Source organism: Vitis riparia, chromosome 4 (genome assembly GCF_004353265.1).
Source record: "Vitis riparia cultivar Riparia Gloire de Montpellier isolate 1030 chromosome 4, EGFV_Vit.rip_1.0, whole genome shotgun sequence".
In the NCBI taxonomy this organism is placed as follows: domain Eukaryota; kingdom Viridiplantae; phylum Streptophyta; class Magnoliopsida; order Vitales; family Vitaceae; genus Vitis; species Vitis riparia.
This window is the reverse complement of record NC_048434.1, coordinates 9,553,821-9,578,330: the sequence shown is the minus strand read 5'-3', so window position 1 is coordinate 9,578,330 and position 24,510 is coordinate 9,553,821. Positions and strand designations below refer to the sequence as shown.

The following is a 24,510-nucleotide window of genomic DNA, read 5'->3' as shown; positions in this document are numbered from 1 at the left end:
AGATTTAGAAGTCAGAAATTTTAAAGAATTTGTTTAAAATAGAATTTTAAGATAAATAAACAGACTATTAGTGATTAAATTAATGTGAATATGAGAATTTTCAGGATTAAGAATTTAATTTGTAAATCTGAAGTTTTAAAGAATTGATTTAAAATGGAGATAAAATACTAATGATTAAATAAATTAATGAGAATATGAGAATTTTCGGGAATAGGAATTTAATTCGAAAATCAGAAGTTTTGAAGAATTTGATTTAAAATGGAGTTTTGAAATAAATAAACAAAATACTAATGATCAAATAAATTAATGTGAATATGAGAATTTTCGGGAATAGGAATTTAATTCGGAAATCAGAAGTTTTGAAGAATTTGATTTAAAATGGAGTTTTGAAATAAATAAATAAAATACTAATGATTAAATAAATTAATGGGAATATGGGAATTTTTTGGATTAGGAATTTAATTCGGAAATCAGAAATTTTAATGAATTGTTTAAAATAGAATTTTAGAATAAATAATCAAAATAATAATAATTAAATAGATTAATGTGAATATTGGAAATTTTGAAATTAGAAATTAAAATCGGAAGTCGGAAATTTTAAAGAATTGTTTAAAAACGAAATTTTAGAATAAATAAATAAAATAATAATAATTAAATAAATTAATGTGAATATTGGAAATTTTGAAATTAGCGGAAGTGGAAACTTTAACGAATTGTTTAAAAATGGAATTTTAGAATAAATAAATAAAATAATAATGATTAAATAAATTAATGTGAATATTGGAATTTTTGGAATTAGAAGTTAAATTTGAAAGTCAGAAATTTTAATGAATTGTTTAGATGAAATTTTAGAATAAATAAATAAAATAATAATACTAATGAAAATAATAAGGATTAAATAATTAAATGTGGGAATTGGAATTCCGAAAATTAGAAATCGAATTTAGAAATCGGGATTTTGAAGAATTACTTGATGATAGAATTTTAAATAAATAAATAAATAAATAATAATTTGAATAAATTGATGTGAGGATCTAAAATTTCAGAAGTTGGAATTTAAATTTAGAAATTAGAATTTTGAAAGATTATTTTAAAGATTGAATTTTAAAAATGAACAAATGAATAAGTATCGATGATTAAATAAATTGATGTGAGAATTAAAATTTCGGAATTTGGAATTTTAAATTTAGAAATCGGAATTTTGAAAGATTATTTTAATATTGAATTTTAAAAATGAACAAATGAATAAATAACGATAATTAAATAAATTGGTGTGAGAATTAAAGTTTCGGAAATTGGAGTTTTGAGGTTATTTGAAGATGATATTTTAAAAAAAGATGAAATTCGGGATTATGGAACTTTTGGGATATTAGAATTTAAAAATTGAATTTTGGGAAAACTAAATTTATAGTTAGAGTTTTAGAAAACTATTTCGAGAATTAAATTTTGAAGAATTAAAATTAAAATATTGGAATTTTAGAAAATTGAATTTCAGATCTGAAGTTTCGTAAGCTGAATTTAAAAATCGCATTTTACGAGATTATTTCGGAAAGGGTACGTATATATATATATATTCTTAAATAAAATAATTAACAAATAAATAAATAAATAAAATAAATGAATGAATTCGGAACGTTGAGATTTTTAAAAGAATTACTTGATAACGGAACTTTCAAAAAAATGAAAATTTTAACATGAAAAAAAAATGGAATTAAGAAGATGGCACCTGGGGGAAAAGAGAAAATAACAAATAATAAACACCCTTGAGGCCTACGAGACCTATGCCACTAATGAATAAAAAAATAACAAATTCATGTCTTTGACTTTTATCCACCCATTTCTTTAAACATGCCTGCCATGCAATATATTTCCTCTTTCCCCCTTTTTTTTTTATTATGCTCCTACTGCCACTATGAAGGCTAGATAGATTCAGGACTTTAGAGGAGACTCACAGCAACCTGGGCAGCCATGCGTGCATGGGTAATGTAGACGTGGGTGAGATGGCAAGAGGATTGATAAGAAAGGAACATTAAAACAGTGAGAAAAAGGGTTTTCGGTGATTGATGAAACGGAAGATGTTTGGTATGAAGAGCAATAGGTGATGAACTTTGTGGGTATGCAAGGTGGTCTTGGCTAATGAGGACGAGCATGGTGTGGGTATGGTGATAATATAGAGAGAGAAACGGGTAAGAGATGGATAAGTGGGGTATTCGGGTAGTGGGTATGGGCACGTATGCACGAGGTTGGAAGGTTGGGTTGCCAACAGCGGGTTTCGAAGAAGGAAATGTGGGCATGGTGGTGAATACGGCTGTGGGTATGGTGGGGTAAGAGCATGAAAGGTGAAAGTGTCATGTATGGAAAATGAGAAATGGGCATATGAATAACTAGGTTAGCATGATCCTCCTGCGCATGGGTGGATAAATCTGGGATAATAACAAGAGTTTTGGATGGAGCTTTGGGGCAGCCATAACAAGCAAGCAATAATGGAAACAGAGCATGCAGAACAGCAGATGAAGATATCCTCAACTAAGGCTTCACTCATGAGCCACCATTGAGCCCTCCGATCAGGTAAGAATAAACACAACAAATACAACTATTGGCATGATTGTGGAATATTTCACACTAGAGGCATGGTGTATTAAGATTAACAACCTCAAACATGAGTTTAGGATCATATTTCAACAAACAACAGGTGGCCTTCATTATCCACCCCAAGCAAACGGATATCCAAACACCAACAAGAGATATGGAAGAGAGGTAACAGCTAAAAACATCAATAAGTCTGCAGTAACCATACCTGAGGAAGTTTTTCTCCAGCAAAAACGGACTCCAAGCTTCTTCCTCTAACTCCCAGAACCTCTCCACAGCAGCCTCTTAAAATAAAAACCCCTCCGAACGCTCTTTCAATCTCTCTTTTTGCTTTTTAAACCTCCTCCCTCTCCTGTCTTCCTCAGCAAGCCACTGAAAAAAAATCTCCTCTGTCACCCCTGCAGCCCTAGCTCCTCTGTTCCCTTAGACCGTCACCTCAAGTTCTTTGGGCTGCTCAAGAACAGCTCACCCATCATCCTCTTTGGCTGCCAGCCTTCTTTGGCTGCCCGAGAAACGGCTTCTTCTCACCAGCCGCTTTCCTTCACTTCCCATCCCCTATTTAGCTGCCCGAGAACGGCTCCTCTTTGAGGTGGCTAGGAGAGATAATCAGATAATAATAATAAAAAATGAACACCCTTTGAGGGGGTCTACAGAATTATTTAAAAACCAATACTTATTTAAAAGACACCCTTCAAAATATATTTACAAGAATTTTATTATTTATTTTATTATTTTAGAAAGATATGTAATTTTTTTTTTTTTGTTATTATCTCAAAATAATGTATTATTTATCAGTTAAGTTTTCATATAAATGTACAAAAAATTAAGTTAAGTATATAAAAAGCATATAAGGTTTCTATTTTTTAAATCGAGGTGATTATATCTTTGATTTCTTAATATCTGGGTCATGTTTTTTTTATACTTTAATACATTAGTCACATTTTTTGCACATTAATCTTATTTTTTGTACTCTAATTATATTTTTTATACTTAGATTATGTTTTTAATACCTTAGTACTTTATTCACATATTCAAATCTTAGTCAATTTTTCTTATTTTATCTTATATCTTAATACTTGATAACATTTTTCGAATTTTGATCACATTTTTCATATCTTAATATATAGATCATATTTTTTTTTTTTTTTTGTTCTCTAATATTAATGATAACCCCTTTTTATATCTAGTTAATATTTTTTCATACATAGCATTTCTAATAAATTGAAATATTGGTAATTTTATATATTTGAAATTTTATGGAATTTCATACTTACTATTTAGTTTTGATTTTGATTTTTTTTAATTTATGTTTTACATTTAATTAAATAATTACTAATTTACAACTCAACTATATAATTATATTAAACTACATGTCCACCAAAAATCATACTATCAAGACACTTATATTTTAGTAATGGTGCCCTTTTAAATAAAAACCTTCATTATTTTCAATTTATTTATATTTAGTTATTTGAAAAACCTCAAATTTTATTAAAGGAATTATTGAATCTTTGAAAATTTAAGATTTTTTTTTTAAAAAAAATGAAAATATTCTTTTGACACTTTTACTTGTTCTTAATTCTTTCAATTTTTTTTCTTTAATCTAAAACTTTTTTACTATATTTTTTGGTACTTTGTTTGTTTAATTGATAATGTGAGTGCTATTAACTAGTTATAATAGCTTTAAAATTCATGGATGGTTATTGAAAGAGGTAAAAAGCCTTTTCACTTCTTCCATTAAAACACATGAATTTTCTTCATTCCTTCATTCAAGCCAATTGGATGAACCACTTTCCCAAGTCCCTACCACTATGATCATTAGTGATTGTGCAAAATTCAGTCTTCTTTTTGGCAACTTTCAATCATTATATATCAATGACACATATAGTTAATGCTTTGATTGAACTCCATCTGTTTATGGTGAGACAAACCTTTTGTTTATCCTTCTCTAAAAAGGCTTTCAACTACTTATTCTCCACGTGAACATCCACATGGTCATGTGGTCATCAAAGTAGATATATCCACATTTATCTTTTAGTATCCAATGGTTCTCTATGATTCATCTAATGCTCCAATGGCTAGTAAGCAAACATTCATGAATGCCTAATTCAAGAAAATTTGAACTTCTTTATGTTTAACATCTAATTTGAATCCAAAAATTATGAATACAATGTATTTGCCTAACATTTAGAAATATTTACTACTCCATTAAGACTTATCTTTAAAATTTTCAAGAGAACTTTGAACCTACATTTCCTAACCCTCATTTAAGGCGCTCATATTTGAGTATTAAAATGTCTATCTACTACTCTTTGTGAGACCGATCATTGTTTTTTCTCAATTGTAACCTTATGAGGTTGTGAGGAAGGCTTGTGAAGGAGATAGTAGGCGTGAACGTAGATAAGTTTTCGAATCAAGATAACATCGTTCTGTTTGTAATTTTTCTTTCCTTACTATTTTTATTTTCAAATGTAACAAAACATTATAATGAAAATAAAATTTGATTGGAATTTCAAATTTTTATCTTCAGTCTAAGGTTGGAATAAAAATGTATGGTCCATTATCTTATAGAAAATTAGTTTGAAAGTTAGGAATGACAATGGGGTGGGTTTTTTCAGGTACCCACCCCGCCTCGCCCCGCCCTAATGGGACGGGGTTTAATTTTAATAAACTGGTTTGGGACGAGCATAAGATTTTTTTTTAAAACCCGGGATAGGTTCGGGTATTGCTCCATCCCGCCCCGATTACATATAAACTTAATTTTAAAATTAAATTAAATTTTAATTTTAAAATTACTTTAATTTAAAATTTTATTTTACTATTTTTAATATGTAGATAATAATTAAAAAAAAGTTATAAAAATATAATAATTTTATTATTTATAAAATATATTTATTTTAATATAATTAAAAATTTTAAAAGTAATATTTAAAAAAATAAAAAGTTAAACGGGGTAAGGCGGGGAATTTCCCCCACCTGCCCTCCCCCGTTTAGTTGTATGGTAGTAAACCTACTAATTGATGGTATTTATATTTATACTAAAATTAACCAACCAAACTCAACAAGCACCAGTGGTCTAGTGGTAGAATAGTACCCTGCCACGGTACAGACCCGGGTTCGATTCCCGGCTGGTGCATTATTTTTTTCTTTTTTTTTTTTTCTCCCTATGTATTATTTTGGTCAACATTCGCCGTCCAACCATTTAATCATTTTATGATCATCCTTTCCAATTCTGAAAAGGATGATGCCCACGTGCTTGAACATGAAGTTGCCCTGAAAAGAATGATGCCCACGTGCTTAAAATTTGAAGTTGCCCTGTTATTTCCACCCATTTCTTCTTGACTTGGTAAGAGGCTAAGAGGATTCATGAGTGAAGACTTGCTTTGAAACTTCTGCCCTTCTCTTCTCTTTCCATGACAAGCACACTACCCTCTATAATAATAAGGATCAGTTATCATTTTGACCACTCTCAATCCAATTCAACTCACTTTTTGAGTCTAATACAACCAAGATTTTGCACTTCCATGAAACCGGTTTCCGACAACCAATATTCAGCATCTTCTTCAATCCTTCTTCTTCTGCTGGCCTTTTGCCCTAGTTGCCCTTTTCTTATTTTCTCCTCATGCATTTTTTTTACTTAAATTTATTAGCAGGACCATTTGTTAGAATTTGTTTTCTTCCTCACGTCTGATTAAGCAGACGCGTCAATTTTCTCATCCTCTTGGAGTACCACACCTTGTGCTGACTTACCTATGGAGAGTGAGACATCTAACAACCTTTTCTCACACTTCATTTTTGTGCTAGCTGCTTGTGTAAAGTGAATTTTCCCCGGGCATCTTCCAATTATTCATGTTGAGTTTTCTTGGTTTGACCAAACATAACGATTTTCGCTTCATGAGTGTTTAATGAACAGATTTAATTACTTAAAGTGATTTAATAACTTAATTTAAATAATTAATTTATTATTTTACCTTTTTACGTCTATTTGTTTTAATTTTGCTATTCTACTATCTCCGTTATTACTCAATCTCTTTTAATTTAATTATAAATTATGAAAATAAGTATGCCAATTTAATAATTTAAAATATGTTTTAAATTAATTTTATCATATAATTTTAATACTTAAAAAATAAGAATTAAATAATTAATTTTAAATTAACTACTTAAATATAATTTAACTTGAAACTCATTTAAATTATTAAATAAAAAATATTAAATTTTAATAAATACCTCATCCTTACGAATTTAAGTAAAATCTTACAATGGGGTATAATCATTATGATCGGTAATACTGTGATCTTACCTGGTCTTAAAATTATAATCACAAAAAAAAAAAAAAAAATTGACTGCGGGGATTATTTGTTTTAAAAAAGAAACTAAACATTTCCACGAAACTCTTCTCATCCCTTACGTTGAGAAATGAAGTGGTGAAAGTACTAGTTGACTTAAGAAAGGTCCCAACGACTCCTCAGTATTCCTTCCCACTTTCCCAGGCACGGTATTCGCCTATCAAAAACAAACCTCATTCCACGTTATCATTTTCCAGTTTCCAAGAAGAAGCATCTAAACAAGTGTGTATATATATATATATGAATGGTGGGTAATGCTCAGCAGTCAGCACCTCCTCAATTGCACTTGAGGAAACCTCACCATTACCGGCTATGGCATCGGGGGATTACTTGCAGGAGGAGATTATGGGCGGTGATATTCAGTTCTCAAGTAGTGCTACTCCAACAAATGGTAATTAATTAGCCTGCATGCTGCTCTTTTTATCATTTAGTTTTTGCTATTTTTTTTCTTTTTCTTTTTGCTTGTTTTTCTAAATTAATTAAGAATATTTGTCTTTAAATTTTAGGGGGAGTGAAGAGACGAGGGGAAGATATGGGGATTAGGGTTTTTGCATTGAGGACAAGATCGGAGGAGGATATCATGGATGATGGGTTTAAGTGGAGAAAATATGGAAAAAAGAAGATCAAGAGCAACCCGGTTTATCCAAGGTAAATATACGATATTGAATTACTAAATCAAATGATGAATCATTTTTCAACATTTTTGTATAATTTTTTAATCTGACTTAAAATATTGATCTTGTAAGTATAAAAAAAATATGATCAATTGAGTTGAGTCATACATGTATTTAGATCTCATTACTTTATACAAATATATATATATATATATATATATATATATATATATATATATATATATATAGAGAGAGAGAGAGAGAGAGAGAGAGAGAGAGAGAGAGTTGTGAATTTAAAACTTATTACTTAATTTTTACTTTTGATAAAATTAACTTAAAATTTATTCTAAATCATCAAATTGATACATTTATTCTCATCCATTATAATTAGGATAAAGGAGGTTGAATAATAATGGAAGTTGTAGAGTAGTAAAAAGAAGATCAAGAGCAACTCGATTCATCCAAAGTAAATGTACGATATTGAATTACTAAATCAAATAATGAATCATTTTTCAACATTTTTATATAATTTTTTAATTTGACTTAAAATATTCTTGTAAGTATAAAAAAAATATGATCAATTGCGTCAAGTCATACATGTATTTAGATTTCATTACTTTATAATAATATATATATACTTAGAGGGTGTTTGGTAAAATTTAATAATTATTAGTTAATAGTTAATAATTTAAGTTAATTTTAAATTAAAATATATTTAAGTTGTAAATTTAAAACTTATTATTTAATTTTTACTTTAAATATTGAGATTAATTGATAAAATTAACTTAAAATTTATTTTAAATCATCAAATTGATACATTTATTCTCATCCATTATAATTAGGATAAAGGATGTCGAGTAATAATGGAAGTTATAAAGTAGCAAAAGAGATCGTGAAGATGATTAAAACAAATAGGGATAAAAATATAAAATTAATATATAGATTTAAGAATAAGTTAATTATTTTTATTTATTATTTAATATTATTTTTTACTTTTAAGTTATATTATTAAATTATTTTATCAAATATACTTAATTTATTTAATGATTTAAATTAAGTTATTAAATCACTTTAAGTTATTAAGTTGGTTTATCAAACATCCACTTAATCTCATTTTTATATATCTTGATTGTATTGCTTATATCTCCATCAATTGACCTAGATTTTTTCATACATTTTAATGATCAAAATTGGGACTTTGGTACGTATCTTTTCAATATCTTAAATTTTTTAAAACTTTTTTTATTGGTTAAAGTAGCAATACATAGACCACACATGATTAAGACAATAGTGGATCACCCAATAAAAGTGCTTGGACCATACATACAAGTATACTTACCTCCATTAGTAGTACATGTTTGTCCATTTCCAAAAATGGCTTAATTTTAACAAATGAGACAATTATTTTCTTGGCATGTCAATGTTGGCAAGTTGGGTTGAGATTTTTTTATTTTTTATTTCCATTTTTGTCCCAAAAAATAATTAAAATTGCAGTCCACATTTCTTATACAACAAGATAAGAAAAATTCATAATAAAACTCCTGAGACAATTGTAATTTTGATATGTATTTCTTTAGTACTTAAATTAGTTGTTGTGATTTCTAACTAAGATTAATGTGGGTGATGCATAAACAGGAACTACTATAGATGTTCAAGCAGAGGATGCCAAGTGAAGAAGAGGGTAGAAAGGGATAGGGATGACTCAAGTTGTGTAATAACTACATATGAGGGAGTCCACATCCACCCCACCCCTCGCAACCATATCACACTTCCTATTAATCATTGGGCTTTGCAACAAACTTCTTCTCACTCTCCTTTTTATTAAAACCCCAAGCTTCTAATGTAACATTGATCTTATGATCATCTAATATTTATCTCATTTTTGTTTGAGTGTATTCACTTTATTATGTATTATAAAGAATTGGTAGATAATTATGTAATATATTAATAAAGCTTCCTTTTTTTTTGGGCATGGTGCAAAATGGAAGTTTCTTATAATTCAAGTTAGGTATCCAATAGAAAAGATAAGTGATCAATTAAAAACCAGAATATGAAATAATTGAATGAAAACTTCAAGCAATGAAGAAATTCTTTTAACATTATTGAGTGACAAAGGTCATGTTTGATAACTATTTTTTATAATAGTTTTCTATTCATCAGAATAAAAAAAAAATATAAAAACACATTTAACAACTAGAAAACCGTTTTTCTTTTTGTGTTCTTAAAAAAAGAAAAAAAGTGTTTTTAAAGAACATTTTTTAGTTATTTTCACTTGTTTTATGAGGGTTATTTGAAAAAATAATCATATAAATATATAGAATGATTAAAAAATTATAAAACATTAAATATAATAATTATTTTAAAAATAATAAAAAAAAATATGTTAAAAACATTTCTGATTTTCAAACAAACTTTTATTTTACAAAACATCATATAATATATTTTAAAAACTGTTCTAAAAAATTGTTTTTGAAAACAATAACCAAAGCCTAAGTTAACAAGATATAAAAATCTTAGGCTGTTTTATCATTAATTTTCAATTGTACTATTTTAATGAGTTGTTTTAAGATTTAAAATGTTTTAGAACAGTTTGTTTTTTAAGATATAACTTTTTTTAAGACAATTTTATTTCAGTAGATAGTTTTGCTTTTGACCGTTTTCTCTTTTGTTTTTCAAGCAAATTGAAACAAAGATTTAATTACACTCAACCACTATTTTTGATAACCTATAAAACTATATATATATATATATATATATATATAATTTTATCACAAAAATGTGTTGATTTGGACCTACCTAACTCAGAATTATAATTTTAAGATAACTAGTATTTTCTTATAGGTCTCGATAGTCCTCACTTGGGTTCATATTCTTAGTGGGCTTTGTAACTAAGAAAATTTTAATTAAATTAAATTAAATTAATTATATTGTGTGCATAAAGTGGCACAAAGTTGCACTAGATCATATTATTAATTGGCTATTGGGTTTTATTTGGGTTATTTAATTAAGTGGGGTCCATATCATGGACTCATTAATTAAATAGGCCTAATGGATTAAGATTTAAATGACTTAAGCCCGAGCCCTATTTGCTAAAGCTTATTACTTGTCTATATAAATCCATTAGAGTTTAGGGTTAAACACGCTTAGATCTACATAGGAAACCTAGCCTCCACCTTTCTCAAAAGAGCAGACCATTTTCCTCTTGGTGCCTAGATCCTTGAATGAGCCATTGAGTGGAAAATAGAGATCTTTGAGAGCCTTGCCAACTTGAAAAATAGTATTTGGGAATATCCCAAAGTGAAGGTATGATTTTGAACATTAAATTATCATGTTCTGAAGTTGATATTGCTCTTACTATGTATGATCTAAGATACCAATGACTATATATTTTCAAGCTTTTTTATGTTGCAATCCAAAAGGAAATTGAAAGAAAGTTTAAATTTGTTTAAGCAGATAATTGTGGTGAATATAGAAGGCCATTTGTAGAGTATTGTAGAAGTCATTGGATCAAATTTAAGAAGCTAGTGCCAAAAACACCCCAATATAAAAGAGTTGCAAAGGGGATAAACCACACTATCAATGACAAAATTAGATGTATGCTCTCTCATGTAAAACTACCTAAATCGTTTTATGGGGAAACAATGAGAATAGTTGTTGGCTTCATAAATCTTTCTCCTTTAGTTTCTTTGTATGTTGATGTGCTTGAAAGAGTTTGTTCATGGAAAAATGAGTCCTATGATTTTTTGAGAGTTTTTAACTACAAGGCATTTATACATGTTTCTAGAGACGAGAGGTCTAAGCTTGACAATAAGACAAAACAGTCTCTTTATTGAGTATGAGCATGAAGAATTTGGTGTAGATTTTGGGACAAGATCAACAACAAAGTCATCAGAAGTAGAGATACTGCATTCTTTGAAAATTCAACCATTGCAAATTTTGAGAAGTCAAAAAGCCAAAGTCTACCAGTGATGAACTAGTTTACTTAAGCATGGTTCATCCACCAACAATGTATACTATCGATAGGAGAGATGTACAAAAAGATCATAATAATGGTCCTTTAGTTGATGTGAGCCCATATATGAAGATGAGTAAATTGAGAACCACCAGATGAACCTCAATTAAGAAGATCTACTAGAGAGTAACAACCTTCTTGAGGGTTTTGTCACATGAAAAGAAAAAAGTGGTTAAATTCCATGCAAGAAGTGATGAAGTCCTTACATGAAAACCATAATTATGACTTAGTGAAACTACCTAAACATGAGAAAAGTTCAAAGAACAAGTAGGTATTCAAATTGAAGATTAAAGAAAGTAGCTTACATATAAGGTACAAAGCTAGATTGGTTATGAAATGATTTAGTAAAAAAGAAAAAAATGATGTTGACTTTGAAAAGATGTTCTCACTTATTGTAAAAATATCTTCTATCAAAGTTGTTTTGGGGTTTGCTGCCAATTCAAATTTGGTTGAACAACTTGATGTGAAACCTGCTTTCCTCCATGGTGACTTAGAAGAGAAAATATACATGAAGCAAGTGAAGGCTTTAAGGTTAAAGGCAAGAAAAATCTTTGTTTGTACGTTGAGAAAGAACCTATATAGGCTGAAGTAGGCACTTAGGTAGTAGTTTAGAAAGTTTAACTCCTTTTATGGATGACAATGTGCATGGTAAGATTAATTTTTGCCACTATGTATTTGTAAAGAAATTTTCTAATGATGATTTTGTTATTCTTTTACTTCATGTGGATGACAATTTGATTGTTGGTTATGATGCTACTAAGATTTTTTTTAAAAAATAAAAAATAAAAGATAAAGATTTGAGTAAATTGTTTGCCATAAAGGATTTGGGTCCAACTAAGTCAATCATTGGCATGAAGGTTATTCTTAATGAAGAAGAACAAGAAATATCAGTTATCTCAAGGGAGGAACATTTAAAAGGTTTTAGAGAGATTCAACATCAGCAAGGCAAAACCTAGTATATCTTTACTTTCATGCCATTTCAAGCTTAGTTCAAGTAATGTCCTACAAGTGAGAAAAAGAAGGAAGACATGAAAAATGTGTTATGCATTCGTAGTTGGTAGCTTGACGTGTGTTATGCTACATATGAGGCCAATTATAGCTCATGTAGGTGAGGTTGTTATTTGATATCTCTCTAATCTAGAAAAAGAACATTGGGTAGTAGTGAAATGAATTCTTAGGTATCTTAAAAACACTTCTAGAGTATGCTTATGCTTTGGAAATGACCAACCTATATTAGATGGCTTCATAGATGTACACATGGTTGATGACATTAATTCTAGAAAGTTCACATTGGGATGCTTGATTACTTTTGCATGGGGGGCCATTTCATGGTAAAATAAACTACAAAAATGTATTTCTTTATCAACTAGTACCAAGGCTAAGCGTATTGCTATAACTGAAACTTGCAAAAAAGTCTTGTAGATGAAAAAGTTCTGACAAGAATTAGGTTAGAAGTAATAAAAAATTACTTTTTAATATTATAATCAGAGTATAATTCACCTCAACAAGAACTCCACTTTCTACTTATGGTTGAATGATGTCAAATTTGGTGGGACACAAAAACAACTCATAAGGTATAAACAACTCACTACCCAAATTAAAAACACAAAGGGATGCAAAAAAACCCCACCTTGAGGAATACAATAAGGGATACAGAGTTAAAAACTCTCACCACTCAAATAACTAACTCAAGAAATTAACTCCAAGAGATACAAAGTTTAAGAAGAAAAACCTAAAATATATATAGAATTATATTAGTAAAATCACACCCCTCATGAAGCCTTCAATGTTATGGTCGGCCATGCCATGAGACAATTAAATACCACACTTTGAAAACTAGACAAAAATGCATAAAAGTCAAAAATTAGGTAACCTTGAAAGGAAAGAAATTTCAAAGAAGATGCTAATCTCTCTAAAATGTGTTGAATATCATCCTCTGAACTAGCTAGCCAATTTGTCTCCAAATCCAATTATTCAAAATGCATATGACAGCTAAGATAATAAGCTTTCCAAAGACATGACTGATATATTGATTCTACATCATTGTTCCCAATAAATTGTCAAAGTTCCCTTTGTTTCAAAATCCATGATCATGCTACTAGAGTAAGAATTTGCAATTCTTTAAGCTCATTATTAGAATTTATGTGTTGGGACACTTCTTTGTCATCGAAGCATATAAATGTGAGATACTATTGAATCGAGATATGCTTTAGTTAAAGTTGCTACAATCGTAGAAAATTGATACTGATGATGATGGCTTAGATATAATGGTCAAAAGATTGCTTAAAGAAAAGCTTGTTTGTGGAATTGTTGCAAGTATGAGGGAGACTTCCTCCACATGAGTTACGAGTGGGAAATTTTTAGGTGTGGTCCCTTTATGGAAGTGGAGGGACCCACTCACTCAATAAAAATAGGTAATAAAATAGAAACAAAAAAAATAAAAAATAAAAATGTGTTGTGCGGCACCCAATGATGAAAATATCAGTAATCACGAATATATCGGTACTTTGATTTTAAAGATACATAGGAAATATCGAAGAAATGTCGGTGGATATTTTTTCACAAATATCGGTGGAGCGAAAATTATTCAAAATTCATAGGAATACTTGAAAAAACTCCAAAAAATGATAAAATAAGCAAGAATACACATTTTAAAGTTATTTTGTAAAAGTAATTGAAATAGATATGATCAAGAAGAAAAATATAGGTAAGTAGAGATATATTGGTAGATTCGATACTTGGATTTTAAGAATAATAAATATGAATTTTGGAAGTGTGCACTTAAAAAGTTAGAATTGAGTTAAGAAATATTTGATTTTATTAAATAAGAACAATTTATACATAAATATAATACATATGACATTGCAATAGTCCTTAGCACCAAAATGAAGATCGATGTGGTTCCATCGTATTATAAGATGAAGGAAGTCCGTCTTATTGAAGACAATATTTATTTTAAAATTTTTAAAATACTTTTATTAAAACATGTTTTATTACATTTTAAATGAAAAATTAAATTAATTTATATAAAATATTTTATTTGAGATTTAATTTTTAAAATTTTATTAAAAATATGTTGTAACAACTTTTTCTATTAACATTAATTTATTTAAATAATTAAAATTATTAATAATTTATCTTATCAAATTAATTTTAATTTATAAAATATTAGAACTTTCTTAATTTTTTATATTGTAGCAATTTTTTGGGTAAAATTATATTTTTAATATTTTAAAATAAAACATTTAAAATTAAATAAAATTGAATGGATAAATATATATAAAAAAAAAAGAGTGAAGTGATAATAATTTTTAAAAATAGGATTAATGAAATAAATATGAAAAGTGATAAAACTAAAAGGCAAAAATTCCCCAAAAAATATCATCGATTTTCGGCAATAATATCTGATTTTTTCATCATTGTTGGCACCCAAGAATAAGAGGAAGGGAGAGAGAAAGAAAGAGAGAGAGAGAGAGAGGAGAAAGAAGAGTTTTATGATTTTTTTTTTTTACGAAGAATGCATGTTAAGTTACGTTTTTACCAATTTGTATTGTTGTTCTCTCTATTTCATTGCTTATATTTTTAAGAGATTCAAACTTTTAATTTTGATGATACTTGTTGAAATCCATTTTTGGTTGAGTTTTCAATGACTAATAATCAAAAACTTATAATTTTTATATGGAAGTTTTCCATATAAAAATTGGTGTCTTAATTTTTTCTGAATTATGTTAATTTATCTTGCCCATTGTATTCCTTTGACATCAATAGGTTTGTATGCCCATTTGATTGCAGAAAGAGGGTCACAGGGAAACAATACCTAAAACTTACCAGGAGTGGCCCATCCCAAAGCGGCCTAATTAACCATCATTGAAAGCAGCCCATTCTCCAAAAACCATGGTCAGGAGCTTGGATGACCAGTGTATATACAAGTGGCTTGGGAAGTGGGTGATCCTACAACTACAACTCTTCCAGGGCTGCAAAAAGCAAATGATGAGAACTTGCCAAGAACGTAAACATAAATAATTAAAGAATCTCATTTGATCCTCGTCTGATTTGGACATCAACCTAAATCCATCCTTTTTCAGGTAAAGCCACATTAGAGCTGCATTCTTACTGGTTTTCATGAATTTTAAAAAAGAAAAAATCAAAAAGGGGCGGTCTACCGATTTGAAAGACAGATTTCATAGTCAATATGGGGACTTCCGATTTGGGGGGCTTTCTCACTTCTCAGTGTCTTAGCTGTGGCTTGGAGAAAAGATGTCCTAAGGGGGAGTCCTAGCCTCATCACTACTCCAACTACTCCTGCTATTTTCAACAAAATTTCAGACCTTATAGTCTTACAAACTTCCAGAACAATTTTTCACTTGACCATTTTCAAATAGGCTTTATTATTAATGTTTTAAGATATGTTTTTTTTTTTTTGTGTCTTTTTTGGTTGAAGTCGGTCATGTTTTAGTATTGTTTATCTTTTAAATTAGATCTTATTTTAAGAGATTTTGTCTAAATATTAGAACTTAAAAAATTTTAACTTTTATTTTTATTATGTTTTATTCTCATAAAATTTGAAAGAAAATATGAAAAAAAAAGTGAAGAAATTAAAGTCATGTTTGACAATTGTTTTTAAGAACAGTTTTTTGTTTTCTATTTTTAAAAATAAAAAATATAATTATTTTAAAAATATCTTTTAATTATTTTTTTTTAGTGGTGTTTTAAAAAATAAATATACAAATAGGTAAAATAATTAAAAATAAAATATTAAATATAAAAGTTATTTTAAAAACACATTTAAAAATATTTAAAATATTTCAGATTTTACAAAACATCAAAAAACAGTTTTCCACGTATCAGCTTCAATGTCTATTTTAAGAAATTGGGTTTGTTGTCTTGCTCCATTTCTAAACAAATTCGACTAAATACAAATTAAACTGAGGGAGAAGAACCCATGAATGTCTTTTTCTATGGGCTTGACAATGTGCTCAAGTGAAGCTGCCCAGCTACTTCCAACTGTTTCCTTTTCTTGCAAAGCATACTAAACCACCAATGAATATGAACATAGAAAAAAAACAGAAGAAAGAAAGAAGGAAAAAATTGACCAGATGAGAGGATTGATTTTCATGACACGAGACATTTCTTTGAACCTTCTAACATCATCTCATTTCAAAATAGAACATGGTTTGTGGTGGCACAGAGCTTTTCCTAGTTATTGCTTCCCTTGCTTGATAATGACACTCACATGAGCTCAGCTACATTCATTTTGACTAGGAACTTGCCTTAGGCCATTTTCATTGGAAAGTCATCTCCAAGACTACAAATACAACCACATCCAATTCCAATCAAGTATGCACAATTTAACTATTGGACTCAAGATGACATGCACCAACCTCACTTCATTGGAGTAAAGACTTTTGAAACTCATATCATATGCAAGTTTGAGGTTAAATCAATTTTTGATTTTTCGTTTCGAGTACCAATTGATTTTAAAATAAGATTTTCGAAATTTATCCAAGAATCGGTATCAGAACCGACATCCACTCTTTATTAAAATTAAATTTGTTATTAATTTCTTCTTTTTTTTTGGAATAATATTTCCACTCTGTTCATGGTATATATGACAACTTTTGGAAGTGACCAACCATGTTTTAACCTTTCTTTGGACAGTGACATGTATAAATTATAAGAACAACTTGCTACATAATTATACTAGCTCAGTGCAACTCATTGTCGTATATTCCTGCTAATTTAAAATTTAGTCAATTTTTGGATTTATTTTTTATTTTTAAGGCAGAATAATAAGAATTTTTACATGAATAATACATAATTGTCTTACAAAGATAATTACTTTTTAAAATGGTTTTTCAAAATAGAAATAATAAAAATGTGGCCCAAAAATGTTTTTTTTTTTTATTTTTTTCTACGTTACAAGTTACGAAACCTAATAATCATGATTTTAAATTTTCTTTCATTTTTTAAACATAAAATTGTAGTGGGTGACTTCGGTTTTTAAAATTGTAATTATCATTATGATTTTAAGCTTAAATTTAAAATCATAATTGTTAAATATAATTTTAATTATTTTAAAGGAAATTCAAAATTATAATTATTAATTATGGTGTTGTGAGGTTGATTGCCGTATGGATAAATTAAATTATATTTGCTCGGAACTGGAATAAAAGTTGGGTGGACTGGTCCCATCAGAGAGAGAGAGAGAGCAGCCACAGCAAGTATAGCAGACATCATGGCTTGACATCATGGGAGACGCCTAAGTCTGAAACGTGACTCTTTTCACTTAGTCAAGCACCTTCATTGTTGTCTCCGGGAAAGTGTCCAGAAGTATCCACCCCTTTCTCTACTTACTATTAGATGCATATCTATATATACGACTTTGCTCCCACCCTCCACCCTCCTCATTATGCTTTGCTTTGCATGTTCACTGCCACCTTCCTACAATGGACTACTACTACTCCTCCTCCTCCTCTCCTCCAAACCCTCACCCCAACCCCAGCCCTGACCCTAATTGCGCTTCCCAGTTTGAATTCCTTTACCATTATCTCATGCTCGAAGATGGCTCTGAGGAAGATTCATGCTCGCAGACTACGGCGGCAGCATCGGCCGTAACAGTTACAGGTACTGGCCATATTGATCAGCTGATCCACACTGCAACTCCTACACATGGTAACATGAAAATGAAATTAATCTCCATCCTTCTCCTTTTTCTTATTGATTTTGCATGTTGACTTAAGAAATAGTACTTGTATCTTCAGATGGGGTGAGGAGATCAAAGGAGACTGATGATGGGGCTCGAGTTGTTGCTTTTAGGACGAAATCAGAGCTCGACGTCATGGATGATGGATTTAAATGGAGGAAGTATGGGAAAAAGATGGTGAAGAGCAGCCCAAATCCAAGGTACATATGATGATCAATCTTTTTTTGTTCATGGTTTTAGAATAATTAATAAAGAGTATTAATTAAACAATGTAGAATTAATTTTGTTATACAAACATACATACGAAGAAGAGTCCAAAAATAGTGGGCTAAGTTCTTTTACTAAGTCTTTTACTTCAAATATAGTTAGGGTTGCATCTTGGGGGTTCAAAATAATTCCAAAATCCAAAAAAAACCATTCCATATTTTTCTCAACAGTTGTGATTTTTGGTATATGTTAAGATGGGGAATTGATGTACATATAACAGGAACTACTATAGATGTTCAAGTGGAGACTGCCAAGTGAAGAAGAGGATAGAAAGGGACATAGAAGATTCAAGCTATGTGATAACTACATATACAGGAATCCATAACCATCCAATCCCTGGTGTGGGGTACTACAACCAGATGCCTCTCATGGTTCCTTATGACTATGACTGGACTTTACAAGCTTCCTCCCAATCTCCTTTTTCTTGAATTAATTTCCAAGATGTTTTTTTCCCTTGGAATTATGCAAGTAAAAGTGTAGTGTATCATGTATCATGTATCATGTATCATGTATCATGCTGTCTATGTTCCTATAATGTTATGGAAGAAAATTAGGCTTCTTCTCACTCACTTCCATTTTTGTTGAATTTCCAACCCCTTTTTTTTTTCTTTTCCCCATTTTGGTATTATACTTGAAAAAACTTTTAAACCCCAATTTTTTATTTTTTATTTTTCATTTTTTTAATTTTAAAAGAAATTTGAAGAATGCAATATAACTAGTGTGCCTCATCCATATCCCTAGAGACACAAAGATAACACTACATTGTAGTGGTGGTCTAGTGCCTTTTTCTCATTGGAAAATACTACCAAAAAAAGCAAAAAAAATTGGTTGTCAAATTTCTTTATTTAGTGGGAGACTTTACCACTTCAATCTACCCTTTGAAGGCCTTGCCCACTAATCATTTGGTGAAGTAATCAAGCTTATTAATTCCTTGGTCAAATAATGGGTTACATCATTTGGAAGGAAGACAATTTCTATAAACAAAATTGGTTATTACTTTTTTTTTTTAATAAATTAAGGTCCCTTTTGATGGAATTTTTGAATTATTTTAAAAATATTTTTGATACATATTTACAATAAGTTAGAATAAATATGACAATCACTTACTGATCAACACTAACTTTGACTATCCAAATCTAATTGAGTGAAAAATTAGACCCTAAGGTGGTGTTTTTTTTTTTTTGTTGAATAGAAAAAGTCAAAATATGTGGTTGCTTAAAAGTAACACAAGTTAATATCAATCAATATAAATAAATTGAACTTATTGATAAGTTTACTTTACTTTTATTGGTTGATATCGATATGTGATAGGAAATTTAGCGAAAGAATATCCATCTATAGTCATATCTTTTATATAAGTCAAAATTGAACTTTTATCAAAAACAATATTTTTCCGACTTTTATATTAAATTATTTTTGAAGCTATGAGCTCTTTAAACAAAATTAGCTAAATAGATATTGAAACTCTTATTGAACTTATTCCACATCTCATAACCATCGACCCCTACCCAAGTTTTTTCTTCAAGTTGGGCCACCAATACATTTCACCTCCGGGCTCCAAGCAAGAAGCTCAACCCAATACATGTCAATCCTGGGTCCACAAGGTCGAATTACTTTGAATTACTGGCTTCACATGGGAGCCCATCTAATGGTCTCAATCCTAGGCCCAAGTTAAGCTTAGACACATGGGTGGCCAATTGGTTAGAAAAAACTCCTGTTTTACTTTCCAAGAATATAATTAAAAAAAAAATTATAATCTAGGCATGCTTTTTTATCTATAATTTTATATAAATAAAGAAATTATTTATAGAAAAAGAAAAGAAGGAAAGAATAGATAAAATTTTCATAATATTCATTTTCTTTTTTAATTTTTTTTAAATATCAAATTATATTACTATATCATATACTTTTTTATTATTTTAAAAAGATATAGATTTTTTTTTTTTACTTTTTTTGTTGTTATATTAAAATTTTGTTTTATTTACGTTTAAATTTTCATATAAATATATAATTTTTTTTAAAAAAATATATAGATATGAATTTTAAATTATACAACTTAATTAACATAAAACTCAACTCAAATTTAGAAAAATAAGAGTTAAAAATGAGTTGAATATCTTGATTTTGAGAACAAATTGAATTAAGCTTGAGTTGATTATTTTTTAATTAGGATTGAACTCAAGTTAACGATAAACTCGACTAACCCTAGTTACAGCCTAATGTATAACATATTTTTAACATTTTTGTTTCACAATGAGATCTTTTCAATTTAAGGAATTATAATGAAATTGGTCTTTCCAAAAATTTTATAAATCTTTTATCTTCCTTCATATTGGTAATGTAATTGAGAATTATTTCTTATTTTAAAAAATAAAAATAGATTATATTTCTAAATTAAAATTGGTTTTTTTTTAAAATAAAAATTCGAAATATTTTTAAAATTTATTAAATAATGTAATTTTTCAATATTTCATATAACAATTCACCAAAAATATTTTAATAAATTTGATACCATTGGCATAAAATAAAATGCTATTTTTATAAGAAAATAAAAGATTATTTTTATAAGAAATTTAGACATAAAAAAAAACTACAAATGGTTAAATTTTAAAAATTGGGTCTTCACTTACGCTATTAATCAAATAACCCTAGTACGAAAAGAAATACGTAGGAAAACAAAAAGAAGGGGTTTTTTTAATTAAATAACCATATGTAAAATCGGAAGTGTAAAGGCCGCTTGTACCGTGGGCATCAGAGGAGAGAAGAACCGAGTCATTCAGTTCCAGACTTCCAGGTAAAAACCCTAACCCTAAACCCCCAGCAACCCACCTTCATTTTCCGAAGGAAACCCTTTTACCGACATGGGATCTCACAATAAATGATAATTTCTAAAGCAAAATTGCAGAAACCATGGTTTTGATTAAGGGTAATTATTCCATACACAAAATTGAATTTTTTTCGCATTGGGTTTATCATTTCAATTTTGTCGTTGTGTGCAGTTTTTTTAGACTGATTATACTGATTTGGGTGTTCACTTTTTCATATGTTATTGGGTTTTGCCGCATTTTAATTGATTTGGGTGTTTACTCTTTGATGCAATTCCAAGTTTTGCCGCATTTCTTTTCTTTTGTTTTTTTTTTTTTTAAGTTTAGTTTAATGGGTCTTCTTCTATCAGTGATAATCTAGATTATATACGAAGCAAGATCCATGGAGAGTTGGGTCTGAACCTTTTATCATTTTACAATTTTTTTTTTTTTTTTAAATTTCAAGTAATGGTGGGATAGTCTTTGTGATTTGTGGTAGTCCCATAAAAATGGGTATTGACTTAAATACTGTGGGAAAGAATTTTAGAAACTAGTGAAAACTATTGATGGCAGGATCTCTTAGGATCAATAACTAGTTTTGGGATTGTATAATAGAACTGTGGTTTTTGCTTTGTTGGTATAGGAAAACATTGATTTCAGACATGGGTTGAAAATTTTTTAAATGGGAAAGCAAATGTGACCTAATTCTTGGTTTATCCTTTTCCTTGAGATCAAACTATTTTTGTTTGATTTCATTTGAATTTTAGACAGAGCAGTGTGTTCTTGTCTGGAGTGTGTGATTCTGCCAATAAATAAATTAATTTTGAAAAAAAAAGGTACAAAGCAAAAAGAAGAAAAATGAATTAGTTTTTGTTTTGGAGGATCTAATTCATAAGGCATGGTATTTAGGCTTTTGGTGAAATTTTTTATGGTTATTTGTTCAAATGTGATTTCAAGGACAATATCGTGGGTGTTTTTAGGAAATTTTTTTACACAAGGTGGCTTTCTTCTAATTTTTATGATGCCATAGCCAGCATTACTTACACTACTCTATTAGGCATACTGATACGTACATTCATACATGCATATATATCACAGCCCTGAAGGAATTTCCATTATTAATACTGTTCTCTTCACTGGCTAGTTTGAACACCCTTCCCCCATCATCGAAATAACCAACCCATCTCTCTCCCTCTCCCTCTCTCTCTCTCTCTCATACACCATAGATTTGATAATAAATTTCACATATGGAGCTCTATCTCATACACATCCTTTATAGCATGGAGACACTTCTTTTGATGATTCTGTTATCCTTCAAAATGTATTCAGCCTATGATATGCTATTTACTTAAACAATGTTATGTATGTCTGTGTAGTAGATTTATCTCAGTTCCTGGACCATTAACTTTATTCATGCTGAAAAAGTAGGCTAAGTTTTCTTAAATTAGAGAAGCCACTAACACTGTGGAGAGAACAAATGAACAACTTAGTTTGTAAGTATTTTCTCTTTTGTTAGAGTGCAGAAGAAGAAGACAAAAGGAAAGAACCTAATCTCTGCAGATGGTGGAAGTATGGTGGTCCCTGTTGGGGGCTGCTATTCCAGCCATTGTTGCAGGGCAAGCTTTGAGAATGAAAAGAAGGCATGCTGAAGAGCAGAGAATTAAGAGTGCCAGGGGGAGGGAGAAGACCTCTGATGAGATATTTGTCTGTGAGAGGGTCTGTACATCGAAAAGAATGTTGAAGAAGGTGGGTACATTCTCTAAAGACCCGAGTCATGATACTTGTGTTACTGTTTGTGGTGTATCAGAGCTAGATGCTTGCTCTGATGCTTGTGCCCGGACTGTCTGTGTTAACCAGCATCAAGTACCCAACTGGAATGACATTTGCCTTCGGAGATGTCAAAGTGAATGCCTTAAACTCTCTGCTTCTCGCTCTTCTTAGTGCAATTTTTGTCAATTGACTTGACTCCAGTATAAATTTTTGTGTGAATTGCAATTTTAGCTTATGATGGTTTACACATCTTGGAACCATATATTTTGGTGTGTGATGACATGGGTGCTGTTAGTTTGGATCTGAAATGGGAATGATAAGTTCCTTCTTCCTAGTCAACAGTGTCAGCTTTGTTTTGAAATGCTCCTTTCATTCGAGCCCTTGACCCGTTCTATTAGCTGATGAATGTTTGGTCAAATCCATTGGGGAGGAGATGGTTTCATTTTGTGCTGTGTCAGATGCTCATGCTCAAGCTTTTGTATGCATATATAGTATTTTGTGGAAAGTGATTTACCTCAAGTTCTATGAGTAGGAAGCAGACTGGAGGAGGGTATGGATCAGTATGTACTGCTTTCTCGTTGTAGTTTCTTTCAATCAACTTGTAGTTGTATTGCTATGTGAAAATCAACTTGGAGGAAGGGTTAGGAACTTGATACATCCATATGTTTTTTTTTTTTTTGTTTTAATCGTGAAATTAAAAATTAAAAATTAAATTAAATAAAAGGTACCCATGAATCCATGTAACTTACTTTTCTAAGGGAAATAAGTGTTTGCCAAGTGAGTATGCCTCCACAACTCCTAATGGAATGTTTTTTGTTTTCAAGAACAAAAAAACTGTTTGAAAAACAAAAAGCTGTTTTAAAAACCACTACCAAATAGGGCCTAACGCTCTCATTTCGATGCTACTTCTTGCAACAATCCATGTCTTTCTATCCATTCCCTCCTAGAAAAACAGTGGCTACTAGCGGATCAATCCTTTGTAATCAAGAGAGTTGGGCTAATCAACAAAAGAGTATCCTTCTAAATTCAATCGACCAAATGTGGTTACACTGAGTTTGTTGACAACAAAATCTATATTTGCCTATTTGGTGTAGCCATAGTCAAATGTTGTAAAGCCCATGTCTGTCTTCGTCTTCTGTAGATAGAGGGTTGCTCAAATGGAGTACCGTTATTACGAGGCAATCTCTTGCCTAAGCACATGGGTATTGAACTGAACTAAGTATTAGCCATATTGGTTTTCAGCAATAGGTCATGAATGTACTTGCCCTAATCTGTACTATCCATAAAAGTACGAAAGTGTTTGTCATTTTTTTATTCCAAAAATACTTTTATCAATGCTAATAATCAACTTAAATGATAATTTAGTTAGAGTTTTAATCCCTTGATGTAATGGAAGTCATTC

General features: G+C 29.8%; 3 protein-coding genes and 1 non-coding gene across 8 annotated transcripts; all 4 read left to right on the top strand.

Annotated features, from left to right (window-relative positions):
* The first annotated feature begins 5,654 nt into the window (after positions 1-5,654).
* TRNAG-GCC lies at positions 5,655-5,725 on the top strand. The gene has a single exon. It is a non-coding gene; the product is annotated as a tRNA-Gly (tRNA).
* A 1,494-nt stretch (positions 5,726-7,219) lies between these two features.
* Positions 7,220-9,521, top strand: LOC117913632 (probable WRKY transcription factor 43). Its single transcript, XM_034828655.1, has 3 exons — positions 7,220-7,329; positions 7,445-7,586; positions 9,188-9,521. Exons 1-3 carry the CDS (start codon positions 7,251-7,253, stop codon positions 9,375-9,377), a joined length of 411 nt encoding a protein of 136 aa, XP_034684546.1. The 5' UTR covers positions 7,220-7,250; the 3' UTR covers positions 9,378-9,521.
* Positions 9,522-17,988: 8,467 nt separating this feature from the next.
* Positions 17,989-19,058, top strand: LOC117912112 (probable WRKY transcription factor 51). Of its 2 annotated transcripts, none has more exons than XM_034826579.1 (3): positions 17,989-18,188; positions 18,326-18,467; positions 18,755-19,058. In XM_034826579.1, the coding sequence occupies exons 1-3, from the start codon at positions 18,011-18,013 to the stop codon at positions 18,960-18,962; spliced, it is 528 nt and encodes a 175-aa protein (XP_034682470.1). In that variant the 5' UTR covers positions 17,989-18,010; the 3' UTR covers positions 18,963-19,058. The 2 variants fall into 2 exon arrangements, with proteins under 2 accessions (XP_034682470.1, XP_034682468.1); XM_034826577.1 differs by having other exon boundaries at positions 17,989-18,236.
* A 2,181-nt stretch (positions 19,059-21,239) lies between these two features.
* LOC117912113 (uncharacterized protein At5g64816) lies at positions 21,240-23,763 on the top strand. Of its 4 annotated transcripts, none has more exons than XM_034826582.1 (2): positions 21,240-21,328; positions 22,862-23,763. In XM_034826582.1, exon 2 carries the CDS (start codon positions 22,899-22,901, stop codon positions 23,277-23,279), a length of 381 nt encoding a protein of 126 aa, XP_034682473.1. In that variant the 5' UTR covers positions 21,240-21,328; positions 22,862-22,898; the 3' UTR covers positions 23,280-23,763. The 4 variants fall into 4 exon arrangements, with proteins under 4 accessions (XP_034682473.1, XP_034682471.1, XP_034682474.1 ...); XM_034826580.1 differs by having other exon boundaries at positions 21,244-21,328; positions 22,855-23,763; XM_034826583.1 differs by lacking the exon at positions 21,240-21,328 and adding an exon at positions 21,353-21,460.
* Positions 23,764-24,510: the final 747 nt, after the last annotated feature.